This window comes from Candoia aspera, chromosome 7 (genome assembly GCF_035149785.1).
Source record: "Candoia aspera isolate rCanAsp1 chromosome 7, rCanAsp1.hap2, whole genome shotgun sequence".
Classification (NCBI taxonomy): Eukaryota; Metazoa; Chordata; class Lepidosauria; order Squamata; family Boidae; genus Candoia; species Candoia aspera.
Genome location: NC_086159.1, coordinates 79,098,903 through 79,116,647, shown reverse-complemented (window position 1 = coordinate 79,116,647; position 17,745 = coordinate 79,098,903). Strand labels below are relative to the sequence as shown.

Below are 17,745 nucleotides of genomic sequence, written 5' to 3'. Positions count from 1 at the left end.
ATAGGTTGGAAACTACAAGCGGACAGTGAGGCGCATCGATGATGGACATAGACTTTGTGGTGATCTTATGAACTGTATTCATGAGCGTGCAAGAATAGAGAAGGCTTATGCTCAGCAGTTAACTGAATGGGCAAAACGATGGAGACAACTTGTAGAAAAAGGTAAACATGATTTTTAATTATACTCTTTTAACAGATACTTGTGCGTATAATTTTTGCCCTCTTTTGACCTTAGAAATAAGTTTTCCAACAGTGTTTTACCAAACTGGAGGTATTTTAAATTTGAAACAGCCTATTTCCACTTTGGAACATTTCTAGCAAGGTTGAAAGACTGTCAGAATACTTCCCTCTTAGATCAGAATAGCTAGTTTCAAATTCATTACATTTCACACACTTCTAGTGACAGCACCTAGCCAACCTTGTTTGGGCTTGGAAACTAACCAGTGCTGGGTTAGTACTTGAGATCTCCATGGAATACCAGGTCTGTAGATTAGACTCAGAAGTTGAAAAAATATCCCAGAAGAAGATACGGGCACCATTTTCATTTTCATTTCCAAGAAATCTTCATGGATATGTCAGCTTGCAGGATTCAGGTTTGAGGAAATATAATTTTTTCTAAATGACCTGGAAGCTGATTTGTATGAAGGCTTTAAAAAATTCCATGAAAATGTAAACATTTGTGAAGCATATAGCTGCTTAAATACATCCTTTTAGATCCTTGTACTGCATTTGTGGTGATGATAAATGACATAGAAGTAAACATCTTGATTAACACTTCGGAGAAACTCATTGGAATACATATTTCTGCCCAATATCTGTCTTTATAGTTATAATTTTGTAACAACTTTACATATTGGAAAGCATTTACTTTTGTATTAATTTCAATTTGCTGAATTGAGCTCTTGTTGAATGAACCAGGTATGTGCCTGGACAGTTTTCATGTTTGGGATGGCAGAGAAGGTATTTTGATTCAGTTTTTTGGATGAATATTTAGAACTTTCCTCTATTTAGCTCTTTTCACTACCTCCTAACCAAGATCTCTTACATTTTTCAACCAGTCCGCTTCCACTCTAATTTGTTGTACAACAATTCCTTCCCTGTCTATTTTCTCCCAAAATTACCATTGCCATTCATCCTTGATTCTCCAAATGGCCCAGTCACGGTATCTGCATTCTTATGTCTTATCCTCATCTATCCATTCATATCACTTCACAGGAAAGTTTTTTTTTCCGTAGATCCCATTTATTCATAAAGTTGCACAAGGAGCCAATTCCTGTTTCTTTCATTATCACCAGTATAATATAGAACTATCACTAACTATGAATTCCTATTTTCACAACCCCCAAAACAATCTTGACATGAGTTCAGATCTATTATATTATTTCCCTTTCTTTTAATTTCACAACACAACATAACTGTTGTACACCAAACATGCTCAGTTCTATTCTAAATAATCATAATCTTTAATCTAGAGACTAACTTGCAAGCCAGCATACTATTGCCTGTATCCCACCAAAGAGGAAATACATGTAATGTGTTGAGGGTACTTCCATGTGTTCAAAAATTTTTGAATGTGCCCTCTAATCCAAACAGGTTGGGAACCTGTTCTGTAAAATGTCATTTACAATGGCAGAGTTCATATAGCATATTAGGCAAAGCCAACTTTGTGATTTAAGGTATATTTACTCATTTCACTATATGAATATTGAATCTAAAGACTAAGGTACATTAGCCATGGATAACAGTCCAGACAGCACTTCCTGGACTGCTGCAAAAACAAACAAGCAGGGACTAATTGCACATTCAAGACCAGAATCACTAAGCACATTACTAAAAGAATACCTACACTTGTAACTATTATTGCATTTCACCTTCTTTTCTTGAAGATCGCCATAATCTAGTCATTAGTGAAATGTTTAATTGACTAGACTCTCCAATTTAACCACAGCCTTGGTCTACATCTAGGTAAAGACAACAAACTACAATATGACACAAAGTGGAATATAGGCTATGATTGTAATATGATATGGAAAAATGGCTGAGTATTTCCAATTCTTGTATAGTTTGGCTTCACACATCATGCAAAGCCACAGTAGTGTTTGTTTTGGCTTACAGTGATAGGCCAAACTAGGGGAGTTAGTAAATAAAGTGGTTTGTTTTATGATTACAAACCACAATTTGAAACACAATAGTTTGGCTTCACGATTGCATATGTGGATTAGAGTGATATGCCTGGTGAGCACATGATTTTTTTGTGTGGGTTCCTGGGTTATCTCTGGTTAGTTTTTGTGCCCCACTCCAGCATGAAAGTGCAAGGCAAAAGTGGTTAAAAGAGAATGTAACGATTGCCTAATCCCAAATACTCAGTCTCACAAGCTCGGGCTTAAAGATAACTGATTTATTAAAGGAATAGTATGCAAATACAGAGAAAGCTGAGAATGAGCAAAAGCGCGCCAAATACAAACTTAAAAGCCTTGCCTGTGAGCAAGTTCCGCCCCATCCCTCGTCAGGGCGCTCCCCCTCCCAGGTGCTAGGAGCCGTTAGACGCGCCTGGGAAAGTAACCTTGAGCAGGAGCGCAAACCCAAACATACATTCCAAGCCCTCAAAACAACGGAGGGCGAGGGAATGGAAAAATCCGGGTGAAGGAACACGGAACAGAAGATGACATGTGAAACGTTACAATGTTAACAGCACATTGAAATGGGTAACATGACATATTGCCCCCCCAAATGAAGGCTATGGAGCAGGTTTGTCAGGATAGGCAGAGTGAAATTGGGCTACCAAACTAGGGGAAAGCACGTCTGGAGCAGCAACCCATTCAGGATGAGGGAAATGTTTCCAGCGGACGAGGTATTGCAAAGCGGAGCGCTGGCGTCGGGAGTCCAGGATGGATGTCACCTCGAAGTGTTGCTGGTTGTCAATCATGAGCGGAGGTGGCGGAATGGGTTGGGGATGCCAGCGGTCCGACGGCAGGTAGGGCTTGAGTAAACTACAATGGAAAACAGGATGTAAACGTTTAAGGTTGTGAGGCAAAGCAAGTTTAAACGTAACAGGGTTAATTTGGGCGATGATTGGAAAAGGTCCCACGAACTTAGGGCCAAGTTTCTTGGAGGGCTGTGGGGATTTGAGAAACTTAGTTGATAAGTAGACTTTATCTCCGACAGTAAAAGATGGCTCTGGGGAACGCTTTGCATCGGCATGGCGTTTATAAGTAGCCTGGGCATGGAGGAGAGCTTGTTGAATATTAAGCCATGAGTGCTTGAGAGAGTCAGCCCAGTCAGTAAGGGAAGCTGGCAGTGGTTGTGGATGGGGAAGTTCAGGAATAGGAACAAAATCTCGCCCAAAAACTGTTTTAAAAGGAACTTGACCAGTGCTTTGATGAACAGCATTGTTGTAGGCGACCTCTGCAAATGGAAGTAGGTCGACCCAATTGTCCTGTTGGTAGTTAACAAAAGCCCTGAGATATTGTTCCAGTGTAGAGTTAACCGCCTCTGTAGATCCGTCCGTTTCCGGATGCCACGCGGTGGAAAGTGACTGTTTGGTGCCCAGAAGTTTCAAAAATGCCCGCCAGAATTGTGACGTAAATTGTGTGCCTCTGTCACTCACCAAACGGGCGGGGATACCGTGGAGGCGGTACACGTGGATGAGGAAGAGGCGGGCCAGCTGTTGTGCGGTGGGGATAGAAGCGCATGGGATGAAGTGAGCTTGCTTGGAGAAAAAGTCTTTGACCACCCAAATGACAGTTTTGCGTTGACTAGGGGGTAGATCAACGATAAAGTCCATGGAAATGTTCTGCCAGGGGACAGACGGGGTGGCGACGGGTTGAAGGAGACCTTGAGGTTTGCCTGTTTTGCGCTTTGTTGCTGCACACACAGGGCAAGCAGTAACATATGCTTTTAGGTCTTTGAGTAAGGTTGGCCACCAGAATTGTCGGCGAACAAGGTGAAGAGTTTTTAAATAGCCAAAATGTCCAGCCAGCTTGTCATCGTGGCAGCGCTGGAGTATGGTTTTTCGCATAGCATCGGGTACATAAAGGCGATCGTTGTGCCAGGCGAGATCGTCAGTGAAAGTTAGATTGTCTCTATTGGTTTGTAACCAAGTATCTGTTTTAAGGTGGAAAAGCAACTGTTGTTGCAAATCAGATGGAACTGACAAGCGCTGCAAGCGGCTGGAAGGCAGAGCGGCTGGAGGTTGCGTTGATTGCGCTCGGGTCTGGCTGCGAGTCACCGCTGCCAAACTTAATTGTTTATCGGTCCAAACGGTGCCTTGGACCGTTGGCCCTGGGCCAGCATCTTGGGGTCTGCGGGAGAGTGCATCAGCCAAAAAGTTTTTCTTGCCTGGTATGAATTTAAGGGTGAAGTCAAAGCGGCTGAAAAACTCAGCCCAGCGCAGCTGTTTGGGACTGAGTTTTCGACTGGTGCTTAGAGCTTCCAGGTTTTTATGATCAGTCCAGACTTCAAAAGGGTTGGAAGTGCCCTCCAATAGGTGTCGCCACGTTTCCAAAGCCGTTTTTACAGCAAAAGCCTCTTTTTCCCAAACGTGCCATCTCCTCTCAGTTTCAGTGAATTTGCGAGAGAGGTAAGCACAGGGTTTTAAGGCGCCAGAGTGGTCAGATTGTAACAAGATTGCTCCTATGGAGAAATCAGAAGCATCTACTTGTACAACGAAGGGTTTAGAGGGGTCTGGATGCTGTAAAATTGGCTCTGTGGTAAAGATTTGTTTGAGCGCTTCGAACGCCTGCTGACAGGCTGGAGTCCATTTAAGGAGCGCGCCTGGGTTCTTTGAACGTCGCGTATCCCCCTGTCCTTTGGTTTTTAACAGTTCAGTAAGGGGGAGGGCAATTTCAGCAAAATTTTGGGCGAATGCCCGATAAAAATTAGCGAACCCAAGGAAACTTTGTAATTGTCTCCTGGTACGGGGAGGCTCCCATGCCACAATAGCTTCTACTTTTGCAGGGTCCATTTCAATGCCCTTAGCTGAAATTCGATAGCCTAGGTAATCAATTTGTGACTGATGAAAGGCACATTTTGACAGTTTAGCGTACAACTCTGCTTTTTTCAATTTAGCCAGTACCTGACGCACCAAGTGGATATGTTCTGACATGGTTTCAGTATAAATCAATACATCATCCAAATATACCAGTACCCCCTTAAATAGGTGGTCATGCAAGACCTCATTGATTAGTTGCATAAAAACCCCAGGTGCTCCGGATAAACAAAATGGTAAGACTTTGTATTGGAAAGCCCCAAGAGGACAGTTAAAGGCTGTTTTCCACTCATCCCCTTCCCTTATGCGAATACGAAAATAAGCTTCTCTCAAATCCAGTTTTGAGAAGATTTTGCCTCTGGCCAGATGTGATAACATATCTTTGATCAGGGGCAAAGGATATTTATTTAATATTGAGACCGCATTGAGCCCGCGGAAATCGGTACAAAGCCGTAATGACCCATCCTTTTTTGGCCTGAATAGGACAGGGGCTCCTACCGGGGAATTAGCAGGCTCAATGAAACCCCTAGCCAGGTTTTTGTCAATGAACTCCCTTAGCGTAGTGAGCTCTTTAGGAGACATGGGGTATATTTTTGGGTGAGGCAATTTTACGTTTGGTAAGAATTCAATGGCACAGTCCGTTTTTCGGTGGGGTGGCAAGCGATCTGCTTCCTTTTCCCCAAATACCTCAGCAAAATCCTGATACTGATTGGGTAATCCCTCAAGAGGTTGAAGCGTTTGCACAGTAGTATACGCTACCCCTCCACCCTCCATGTCTTCCAGTAGGTCCTTTTCGGGTACTTTGTAAAATCCATCCGCAAAAGTCACAGTTCTATGTAGCCAGTTGATAAAAGGGTTTTGTTGCACAAACCAGGGCATCCCCAAGATAACCAGAGGCCCCCCCACTGGAGCTACAACAAATGGCAGCTTTTCCTGATGGGAGCCCATCTGCAAGGCTACCAGTCCCGTGGAATGATTGACTGCTTTCCCTCCCGCCATAGTTCCATCCAATTGGGTGAAGATCATAGGTCTTGGCAAAGGAAACGTGGGCAGTTCCAGAGCCGCTACGACATCAGGGTGCATAAGGGAACGGGAGCAGCCCGAGTCTAGCATGGCCCAAACTTCCACAGTTTTGGTTTTTGAGCCCAGTTTAACTTTAACAGTCAGTGTGGGGAAATTTCCACTCACCGAATTGTGGTTACGCCCGGTTTCTTCCACCTGCCCTAGGGCGCCCTTCAGGGCAGGTGGTAGGCTTTTCCCGCCGGCTGCTCGAATTGCAACTCTTCTTCCTCTTCTCCGAAGGGTAGTTCTGGGGGTCCCAGTTCTGCGACGGCCGCTTTCAGTTTCCGCGGTAGAGTAGGCGCAGGCGACTTTATTGCAGGTTTCGTCTGTCGTTCCTCTGGACGACGTCTGGGGCACGATGTGGCTCGATGCCCTTCTTTCCCACATCTCAGGCACTGACCTTTGGAGAATCGTCGTTCCCTTTCTTCTTCCCAGGTTTTCGGTTTGGGGCGGCTGGCAAGCCCAGATGTACGCGCTCCTCTAGCAAGACGAGATTGTCTAAGCTCTTTGGTATGGGCATAGGTTTGCAGGGCATTTTCTGCGCTGCCCGCCAACTGAATCCACCCGTACAGCGTTTTAGGATCATCTCTTCCTAGTGCCCAGCGAAGGATTTCTGGTTCTAGCCCCTGCTTAAACATTTCAATTAAAGTTGGCTCAGACCAGTCTTCTACTTTCCCTGACAAAGCTTTAAATTCCAGCGCATAATTGGCAACTGAGAGGACCCTTGGTAGAGTTTCCTCAGGGCGTTTTAGCTGTTTCTTGGGCTAGAGGGTCTTCGAAATGCTGTTTAAGTGCCCACAAAAAGTCATCGAAGTCCTCTAACTCAGTTGCCTCAGCCTGGCACAGTTGTACATACCAATCAGCTGCCCTTCCTCTCAGTTTGTTGGCAATGAAATTGATTTTGCCATGTTCTGACTGAAAGTTCCGGCCCCAATCTTCCGTATAATGCTTGGCATTAGTGATAAAGAAGGAGAGCGTAGTGGGATCCCCATCGAACTTCACCCCAAATGGTGGGAAGTTTCTTGCCGGCTCAGCTGGCTGTGGCGGTTCCGTGAATGTCAGCGTACGCCGAGCCCCCATGGGTGGCCGATCCCTAGGAGGTCTTGCCTCTCGCCCCCCCGCCTGACGGGCTGATCGAGTCTTGCTTCTCCCCCTGGATGGCAGGGTGCTATGCCTGGGGTACTGTGACGGCTCTTCCTCCCAATCCTCCGGGGTGGGCTCTGCATCTCTGGGGAGATCCTTAAGGATTGTCACTATTAGATCCATTTTGTCCTCCAACGCCCTCATACGAGCAGGAGTGACCGGTTCTTCCAGGGGTTGGTTGGTTACCACCACCCTCGGTGACAGGGGAATTTCGGGCTCCCAGGATAGTTGTGGAGACCCCCTCCCCGGTGCTCTTTCCATTACAATTTTATGTTCACTCCTGAGGCTCTCCTGCATGGATATCAGCAATTCATCTAATTGGGCATCCCGCATCTCCCGACGTGCTGCTCTTTGCGCTCTCGAGGTTAGAGCTGGCCGGATCCTTGCCGCCTCCCGCTCTTCCTCGCTCCCATCACTTGCGCGAAGCTGATGTTCGGTCATCGCTAGCATTCCCTCTTATCCAGCAATTGGATGGGGCTAGCGGAAAATGGTTGAAATGATTCTCAGCTTTATGTAACGATTGCCTAATCCCAAATACTCAGTCTCACAAGCTCGGGCTTAAAGATAACTGATTTATTAAAGGAATAGTATGCAAATACAGCTTCAGCAAAGGATCGTTACCTTGTCGTGGTGCTGGAGCTTGAGCACCTCAATGATGCCATGAGCTAAACCGTGAAGGGCCACCCAAGACGGGAAGGTCATGACAGAGAGGTCAGACTAAATGCGATCCCTGGGGAAGGTAATGGCAACCCACCCCAGTATTCTTGCCGTGAAAACTAAATGGATCAGTACAACCAGAGATATGTCGGTATACCATCGGAAGGTGAGACCCCCAGGTCGGAAGATGGTCAAAATGCTACTGGGGAGGAACAGAGGATGAGCTCAACTAGCCCCAGACGTGATGACGCAGCTAGCTCAAAGCCGAAAGGACGGCTAGCAGCCGACGGTGCTGGTGGTGAACGGCGAATCCGATGTTCTAAGGATCAACACACCATTGGAACCTGGAATGTAAGATCTATGAGCCAGGGCAAATTGGATGTGGTTATTGGTGAGATGTCAAGATTAAAGATAGACATTCTGGGCGTCAGTGAACTGAAATGGACTGGAATGGGCCACTTCACATCAAATGACCACCAGATCTACTACTGTGGACAAGAGGACCACAGAAGAAATGGAGTAGCCTTCATAATTAATAGTAAAGTGGCTAAAGCAGTGCTTGGATACAACCCCAAAAACGACAGAATGATCTCAATTCGAATTCAGGGCAAGCCATCTAACATCACAGTGATCCAAATATACGCCCCAACCACAAATGCTGAAGAAGCTGAAGTAGAGCAGTTCTATGAGGATCTGCAGCACCTACTGGACAACACGCCTAAAAGAGATGTTATTTTCATCACAGGAGACTGGAATGCTAAGGTGGGCAGTCAAATGACACCTCGAATTACAGGTAAGTATGGCCTGGGAGAACAAAATGAAGCAGGACATAGGCTGATAGAATTTTGCCAAGACAACTCACTCTGCATAACAAACACTCTCTTCCAACAACCTAAGAGACGGCTTTATACATGGACTTCACCAGATGGACAACACCGAAATCAGATTGATTACATCCTTTGCAGCCAAAGGTGGCGGACATCTGTACAGTCGGTAAAAACAAGGCCTGGAGCTGACTGTAGTTCAGATCACGAACTTCTTCTTGCACAATTTAGGATCAGACTAAAGAGATTAGGGAAGACCCACAGATCAGCTAGATATGAGCTCACTAATATTCCTAAGGAATATGCAGTGGAGGTGAAGAATCGATTTAAGGGACTGGACTTAGTAGATAGGGTCCCGGAAGAACTCTGGACAGAAGTTGGCAGCATTGTTCAGGAGGCGGCAACAAAATACATCCCAAAGAAAGAGAAAACCAAGAAGGCAAAATGGCTGTCTGCTGAGACACTAGAAGTAGCCCAAGAAAGAAGGAAAGCAAAAGGCAACAGTGATAGGGGGAGATATGCCCAATTAAATGCAAAATTCCAGAGGTTAGCCAGAAGAGATAAGGAATTATTTTTAAACAAGCAATGTGCGGAAGTGGAAGAAGACAATAGAATAGGAAGGACAAGAGACCTCTTCCAGAAAATTAGAAACATTGGAGGTAAATTCCAGGCAAAAATGGGTATGATCAAAAACAAAGATGGCAAGGACCTAACAGAAGAAGAAGAGATCAAGAAAAGGTGGCAAGAATATACAGAAGACCTGTATAGGAAGGATAACAATATCGGGGATAGCTTTGATGGGGTGCTCAGTGAGCTAGAGCCAGACATCCTGAAGAGTGAGGTTGAGTGGGCCTTAAGAAGCATTGCTAATAACAAGGCAACAGGAGACGACGGCATCCCAGCTGAACTATTCAAAATCTTGCAAGATGATGCTGTCAAGGTAATGCATGCTATATGCCAGCAAATTTGGAAAACACAAGAATGGCCATCAGACTGGAAAAAATCAACTTATATCCCCATACCAAAAAAGGGAAACACTAAAGAATGTTCAAACTATCGAACAGTGGCACTCATTTCACATGCCAGTAAGGTAATGCTCAAGATCCTGCAAGGTAGACTTCAGCAGTTCATGGAGCGAGAATTGCCAGATGTACAAGCTGGGTTTAGAAAAGGCAGAGGAACTAGAGACCAAATTGCCAATATCCGCTGGATAATGGAAAAAGCCAGGGAGTTTCAGAAAAACATCTATTTCTGTTTTATTGACTATTCTAAAGCCTTTGACTGTGTGGACCATAACAAATTGTGGCAGGTTCTTAGTGGTATGGGGATACCAAGTCATCTTGTATGCCTCCTGAAGAATCTGTATAACGACCAAGTAGCAACAGTAAGAACAGACCACGGAACAACAGACTGGTTTAAGATTGGGAAAGGAGTACGGCAGGGCTGTATCCTCTCACCCTACCTATTCAACTTGTACGCAGAACACATCATGCGACAAGCTGGCCTTGAGGAATCCAAGGCTGGAGTTAAAATCTCTGGAAGAAACATTAACAATCTCAGATATGCAGATGATACCACTTTGATGGCTGAAAGCGAAGAGGAACTGAGGAGCCTTATGATGAAGGTGAAAGAAGAAAGTGCAAAAGCTGGTTTGCAGCTAAACCTCAAAAAAACCAAGATTATGGCAACCAGCTTGATTGATAACTGGCAAATAGAGGGAGAAAATGTAGAAGCAGTGAAAGACTTTGTATTCCTAGGTGCGAAGATTACTGCAGATGCTGACTGCAGTCAGGAAATCAGAAGACGCTTAATCCTTGGAAGAAGAGCAATGACAAATCTCGATAAAATAGTTAAGAGCAGAGACATCACACTGACAACAAAGGTCCGCATAGTTAAAGCAATGGTGTTCCCCGTAGTAACATATGGTTGCGAGAGCTGGACCATAAGGAAGGCTGAGCGAAGGAAGATCGATGCTTTTGAGCTGTGGTGTTGGAGGAAAATTCTGAGAGTGCCTTGGACTGCAAGAAGATCAAACCAGTCCATCCTCCAGGAAATAAAGCCAGACTGCTCACTTGAGGGAATGATATTAAAGGCCAAACTGAAATACTTTGGCCACATCATGAGAAGACAGGACACCCTGGAGAAGATGCTGATGCTAGGGAGAGTGGAAGGCAAAAGGAAGAGGGGCCGACCAAGGGCAAGGTGGATGGATGATATTCTAGAGGTGACGGACTCGTCCCTGGGGGAGCTGGGGGTGTTGACGACCGACAGGAAGCTCTGGCGTGCGCTGGTCCATGAAGTCACGAAGAGTCGGAAGCGACTAAACGAATAAACAACAATGCAAATACAGAGAAAGCTGAGAATGAGCAAAAGCGCGCCAAATACAAACTTAAAAGCCTTGCCTGTGAGCAAGTTCCGCCCCATCCCTCGTCAGGGCGCTCCCCCTCCCAGGTGCTAGGAGCCGTTAGACGCGCCTGGGAAAGTAACCTTGAGCAGGAGCGCAAACCCAAACACACATTCCAAGCCCTCAAAACAACGGAGGGCGAGGGAATGGAAAAATCCGGGTGAAGAACACGGAACAGAAGATGACATGTGAAACGTTACAATGTTAACAGCACATTGAAATGGGTAACATGACAGAGAAGGAAAACAAAGCAGGAATTGACCAAACATGCGAAGATTGCTTTACTTCTGATTTGTCTCTGGCTTGTTCAACAAATTGTAGTTTACCATGATCTGTGAACTCAACTACTGTTTGGTGTTTTGGCCATCCTACTGTCTAATAAGTTCTCTGCAAGATAGAGTGATTTTGAGCATGTTGAGGACTCCCATATTTTGCTGTCTGATGTAGCTCAGAATTTCATGACAGGTGTAGAACTGTCATGATATGTCATTGTCCCAGAACATTAAGGAGACAAACGGTAGTCTTCTGAATCCTGCTAACAGTGATTCTCTTTCTTGGTTCACCAATCAATGCAAACCAAGCAGGTTCCATGCTGAAGCCAGAAGGAAATGGATTCAGATACAGTTTCATCTAAGATATCTAGAGTTGCACAGTGGTACCTCACTTTGTCGGAGGGCAGGATATTTATAACTGATCAATAGTCATTATATAATTCTCAACTTTCAAGAGGATTTCTTACATAGTTGTTGTGCCACTGCTTTCCCTCCCTCCCTCCCTCCCTCCCTCCGTCAAAAGAACAAAACCCTTAATCACTCCTGGATTCACTTGGCCACTCCCTTCCCTGATCAACTTAGAGTAAGCTGGGGATGGTAGGAAATGTTTTTCTAATGTATGTGTATGCATTTTGCAGATAAATCATTTTTCCCCTTTGCATTCAGGGCCACAGTATGGGACCGTTGAAAGGGCTTGGCATGCATTTATGTCTGAAGCAGAAAAAGTAAGCGAATTACACCTAGAAGTAAAAAGTGCTCTAATGAACGAGGACTTCGAAAAGATAAAGAACTGGCAGAAGGACTCCTTTCACAAGCAAATGATAGGTGGATTTAAGGAAACTAAGGAAGCTGATGATGGGTTTAGGAAAGCTCAGAAACCATGGGCTAAAAAACTAAAAGAGGTAAATTATGTTTGCATGCTGTATTTCCCTGTCGCCTTAATCGTGTCCTTGTGTTTCTGCTTTTTGTCTCCTTGGGTTGCTCTCTACTCAAAGACAGGATCAGGGCTGAACTGATCCCAGTCTAGAAGCAATTGGTCTGCTTCTGGGCAGAATATAACTTTATTTATTAAAGAAATAGAGTAAAGCCCTTTTTTCTTTACTGCAGGTGAGAATCAATATGAAATGAGGTTTCCCCATTGTTTTTTCCTTTGCTTGGGTAAATGTAATTATTTCTGCTATACATCTTAATTGAAATAAAAGCTAATTTGTCATATGTAGCCAAGCTAATGCATAATTACAGTTATTAGCTGTTTTGGACATGTGAGTGAGGAGATACTAATGCCAAAGCCCTCTCAAGGTACATAAGAAGATACCCTGCTGGCACCATTCTCCAGATGTTCAGATTTTTTTATTATTTGTTTGCTAGAATCAAGATAAACTCCTGGCAGCTTACCACACAACATGCTAATAGGATCAGAAATAATAAACCAAGGAAGCTTTGAGTTTATATCTTAATTTAAAACCAGTAACAGTAATCAGCCATCTATGGAAAAGTTTCCTCTACACAGTCTTCTTTAAGGGCACCAGGGTGGCAACTCTCTGGGAGGAGGCTCTTCCTAGGAAAGCATGGCTTCTGAGTGATTAGGAACTCTTCGGAGAAGAAGGGATCTGGGTCAGGCAGGAGTTCCATCACTCCTAAACTTCTTTCCCCTGTCATTTTCTCAGAACTATGGCTTTATGATAAGCAGGTTCTAAAAGGTAATAGTTTTCAAGATACTTTTCCTGCACTTATCTACACATTTGACCCATGTAACAGTATTAATCTTCAAACTATCTACTTGGATGGATATTGTGATTTTAGACTGGTGAAAACATGTCTCCTAGGTGGAAGCTTCTAAGAAAGCATATCATACAGCATGCAAGGAAGAAAAAATTGCCATATCCAGAGAGGCCAATAGCAAAGCTGACCCAGCGCTGAATCCAGAACAACTAAAGAAATTGCAAGACAAAGTTGATAAAAGTAAACAGGATGTGCTTAAGGTAAACTGTATGCATTCTTGCTAAACATCACAAGCATTGCTTCTAATGAAAACTATATATGTAATGCTGAATTGGTAAGCTCTTTATAGTAAATGTGCCTAGCCTTTAATTCATATATAAATAAAGATTGATGAATCCTAGGGAAAGGATTGTATTTAATTTATCCTAATGCTGTTGCGTGTTCAGTTACTGTATACTTGATGGGTGTGTACACACAGACATGTGGAGAGAGAGAGAACAGTAGTTGACTTAACCAGAAAAATATAAAACAGCTGATTGTTAGATTGAAAACTTACTATACCTTCAACGTGCATTGAAGTGTTATATGATTGAGTTTAATGTTCACTTTTGGGGATTGACAGATATATCTTTAGGGTGCATTTAAATTTCATACTTTTTATTTAAGGATTCATTGAAATATATTCCTGGTTACTAAATAATAGTGCAGTCTTACAAGATTATTCTTATTTTTGCTTTCCCCAGTTATTTAAAATTCATGGGGATCATATTGAATAGACTTTGTTGTTTGTGATGTGAACATTCATAAGCAAGCCTTGAATGTATTTGGTTTCCCCTCTTCTTCCAAGAAGGAGATTGTACACTATGGCTTCCAGTCTAGTGTGGCATCCAACCTGGTTTAGAAAGAAGTGGGCATGTTTCAAATAAACATTGTTAAGATTTACCATCATTTTTTATGATTAGATGAGCAACTGCCTATGATTAAAAAGAGACGAAAGCTTCAGAGCTCTTCAAAACCATATCAGCAGAGGGGTGGGGAATAGGAGAGCCTGTGGATCATAACCATTATGATTCAGGGTTAATGTCCTGACCCATTCCAAACCTATATTAAAGACTTGATAAAGGGAAGCAGTTTGCCAAACCTGAGCAAGGATAGCTTTATGGAATTGCCCCACAGACCTTATTTTACTTAACTTTCTTGTACAGTATCTGTGAACAAGATCAAAAACTGATGTTAGTCTTTCCTTTAGACTAGTTGGAGTCCACTGTTTAACTTACAGGTTGTCCTCGGTTAACAACCACTCATTCAGCGACTATTTGAAGTTACAACAGTGCTGAATGAGGGGTCCTCGAAGTTCTGGCCATCCCAGTACCCCCATGGTCATGTGATCACAATTCAGGTGCTTCGCAACTGGCTTGTGCTTATGATGGTTGCAGCATCCTGCAGTCATGTGATCGCCATTTGCAACCTTCCCTGCCGGCTTCCCAGTCAATGGGGAAGCCAGCAGGGAAGGTCATAAGTTGCTCCTGTTAGTTGCTCCTGCCACTTTTTCTCCTGAGCAACCTCGCTATGGAGTACGGGATTTTGAGGATCTTGTACTTTGTAGTATGCACCCACCTGCAGCACCCCCTGCCTGCACTCCAGAATCCATGCGTGCACTCCCTGTGCGCCCTCCCACAATCCGCAGCAGCCAGCTGCCGGCCATGTTCGCATGGCAGCAGCCACCTGTGTGTCTTCCTGAACTCTGCAGCGCCCTCCCCCCACCTGCTTGCACTGCAGCACCCTCTCCCTCGCCCACTTGCATGGCACCACAGCACCCCCTCCCCTGCCTGGCCGCACTTGCAGTGCTGCAGCATCCCCTCCCTCACCCCTCCACCCCGCCAACCTGCTTGCGAGCCACCCGGGACTTGTAGCTTCCTGCCAACTTCCTCACTGACTTTGTTTGTTGGAAGCCCCCAGCAAGTCACGGTCACATGAGGTCCTCCCTTAATGACCCGCAGTCTTTGCTTGATGACAGCAACGGGGACTGGCAGGATTGCCATTGCTTCACGTGATGTCGCACTTTATGACATCACTTAGCGATGGAAATTCCGGGCCCAATTGCTGTTGTTAAGTGGGGGCTACCTGTATTTGGGTCTGTCATCTCATTTTCTAAGAGACATAACCGATTATTTATTTCCAAGTGAGTTAAAATTACCTTTTCAAAATGAAAGCTTCGTAAGAAAGAGCTATGTGATTCTGCTGGAAAATACAGTACTCTGACCATTGTAAAATTATATAGGCAATTTTTTTTTGATAACTTGATATGCTTATTTTTAAAGACAAAAGAAAAGTATGAAAAGTCTCTTAAAGACCTGGACAGTGCCACACCTCAGTATATGGAAAACATGGAGCAGGTTTTTGAACAGTGCCAGCAGTTTGAGGAAAAGCGTCTGCGTTTCTTTCGAGAAGTGTTGCTGGAAGTTCAGAAACATCTTGACTTGTCTCCTGTTTCAGGGTAAGAATATAAGGTAAAGGGTGCTACGTGACAGATGTGGCGTACATTTTAAAAAATGGTTTTGAAGCATCAGTTTTCTCCAAAATGTAGCTGCACGTTTACTCCCAGGAATACATTGTATATTCTGTACCAGCTGTTCTTCTGGGCAGCACTTTGTTTTTAAAACCCTCAACTGTTACTTTTCTGGATCACCTGCCCTGCTCTACCAAACTGCCTGGCTTCTAAAACGAGATCCAGGGATCCTGCTCACGCACCCACTGAGAAGACCCACCTATGCAGAACGTCCTTTCCCAGAGTGTGAGGTAAAGCTCCCTCCTGATTTTATTTTGGTGGGCCTTAAAAACTTAAGAGAGTTTTTAAAGAAGTGCCTATTTCTACTGCTGCTGCTGTATATTATATTGTGTTGTTTACCTTTTAATTTTGTAAACAGATTAAATTCAGTATAAACCTATTTTTAAAAAAACACATTGCTATAATTCACTATGTAAGAAAAGAAATAGTTTTAAGACTAAGCAACTTATCAATCAATTCTAAATACCCCTAATCTTTAACAAATCCCACCAGTTTTAATTTTTAAAATACTGTGATGGTGATTTGTAAAATTACCAGTACATTACAATCAGAGCCATCATCTGTTCTAAAGAAATAATGGCTTAGGTTTGCATAAATTTGCTAATATGTAGTCATTCTGCTGAAGAGAAAAGCCAAATTCTTATGAACAGCAGTATCACAAAAGTATATTTTTCTTTGTGAAAGAGTTACCCTGTCTGTATTTTTTTGCCATGCTAAAACGTGGGCCGGAGGTTCATGGATTAAAAAGCAATAAGCACATAAATGAGGTAAAAGCTGAAATATTTTATTAAGCAAAATAGGAAATATCCACAGACCCAGCAGTAAAACAAGCCATGTTAATATTCAGTAAAGGAGTGTAAATACAGGACAGAGTGTCATATCCCTTCAAGTAGCCCCTCATCCTCATCCAAGGTAACAATGAATGTTCCCCAGATTAATCCAGTTAGTGTAAAGGCCTGTCTTTCCTGAGTAGGACGTACTGATGCTCATCTCTTATGGGTAATTTGGGGAATATACACCTTCCTTTATGGATTAATCTCTTCTGGTTTTTATGAGAAAATATCTTCCAAGTGCTGATGTACATGCCGTAGACATTTCATCAGATATGGATAGAAAAAAGAAACAAAACTGACCATACTGGTCTAACTCCCTACACCAGGTGGTTAACCCTGGGATCAAAGGTTTGAGGTCATGCGGTTCAGGTATCATTGATCCAGTGTCTGAGAGAAACACTTTCAGATACCATATCCAACATGCAGGACATAAGAAACACCATTAACCAATAATCTTATATGCACTTACTGCCTAAAAAGGTGAACAAATTATGTACATAGGAAAAGGGGTGCCCACCACTTGCTCCTTGCCTTTCTTCTGCAATTCTACTACGATATTGTCAGATGTGATTTTCATAAGCAAGGCATCTTAAAATAAGTTTTAACTTGTCCAAGTAAAACAAAGAGGTGTATACTGAATGTCTTTACAAGAAATAAACGTTCAGACAAATGCACTTGATTTGATACCATTTTTGCTTTAAGTGTAAGATGAACTGAAATTAATGCCAATCACCTTAAAGTGTAAAACACTTTGCAGTAGATAATCTATTACAGCATTTCTCAAACATTTTGGTTTTACATTCTGAAAAATGATTGAGGACCCCAAAGAGCTTTGGTTTATATCTATCAATATTTGCTATATTAGAAATTAAAACTGAGAAATTTAAAAATATTTATTTGACTTCTTGGACCCCTTGAAAGGGTCCTGGGGATTCCCAGGGGTCCCCAGATCACACTTCAATAACTGCTGCTCTATTAGATATTCTGTCAGTATAAAATGGTAGTGGAATTCCTGCGTAACAAATCTTCCTTTTCCAAGAAAAAGATTTCAATCTGTACAAAAAGATTGTGCAAATAAGTACTCAAAGCAATATTTCACTGATGAAATTGCTCAAATTTGCTCATATTTTGACTTCACATGGGCAGGACCTGAAGAAATGACAAGGTATTTGGCGTTAATTTCCTCCTCTGGATTCCTACAAAGTGGACTGAGTGCTGGTAATATGAGCTCTTCCACATATGGACTGGACCATGCTCCACTTCTCCTTTAGGA

General features: G+C 43.3%; 1 protein-coding gene across 2 annotated transcripts in view; it reads left to right on the top strand.

The window, feature by feature from the left end:
- The window catches only part of PACSIN2 (protein kinase C and casein kinase substrate in neurons 2), a 77,772-nt gene that overhangs the window by 47,611 nt on the left and 12,416 nt on the right, over positions 1 to 17,745 (top strand). For both annotated transcript variants that reach the window (XM_063308255.1, XM_063308254.1), the window contains exons 3-6: positions 5 to 161; positions 12,015 to 12,250; positions 13,175 to 13,330; positions 15,392 to 15,567. In XM_063308255.1, the coding sequence (XP_063164325.1) occupies positions 5 to 161; positions 12,015 to 12,250; positions 13,175 to 13,330; positions 15,392 to 15,567 (725 nt within the window). The remainder of the gene's footprint in view (positions 1 to 4; positions 162 to 12,014; positions 12,251 to 13,174; positions 13,331 to 15,391; positions 15,568 to 17,745) is intronic.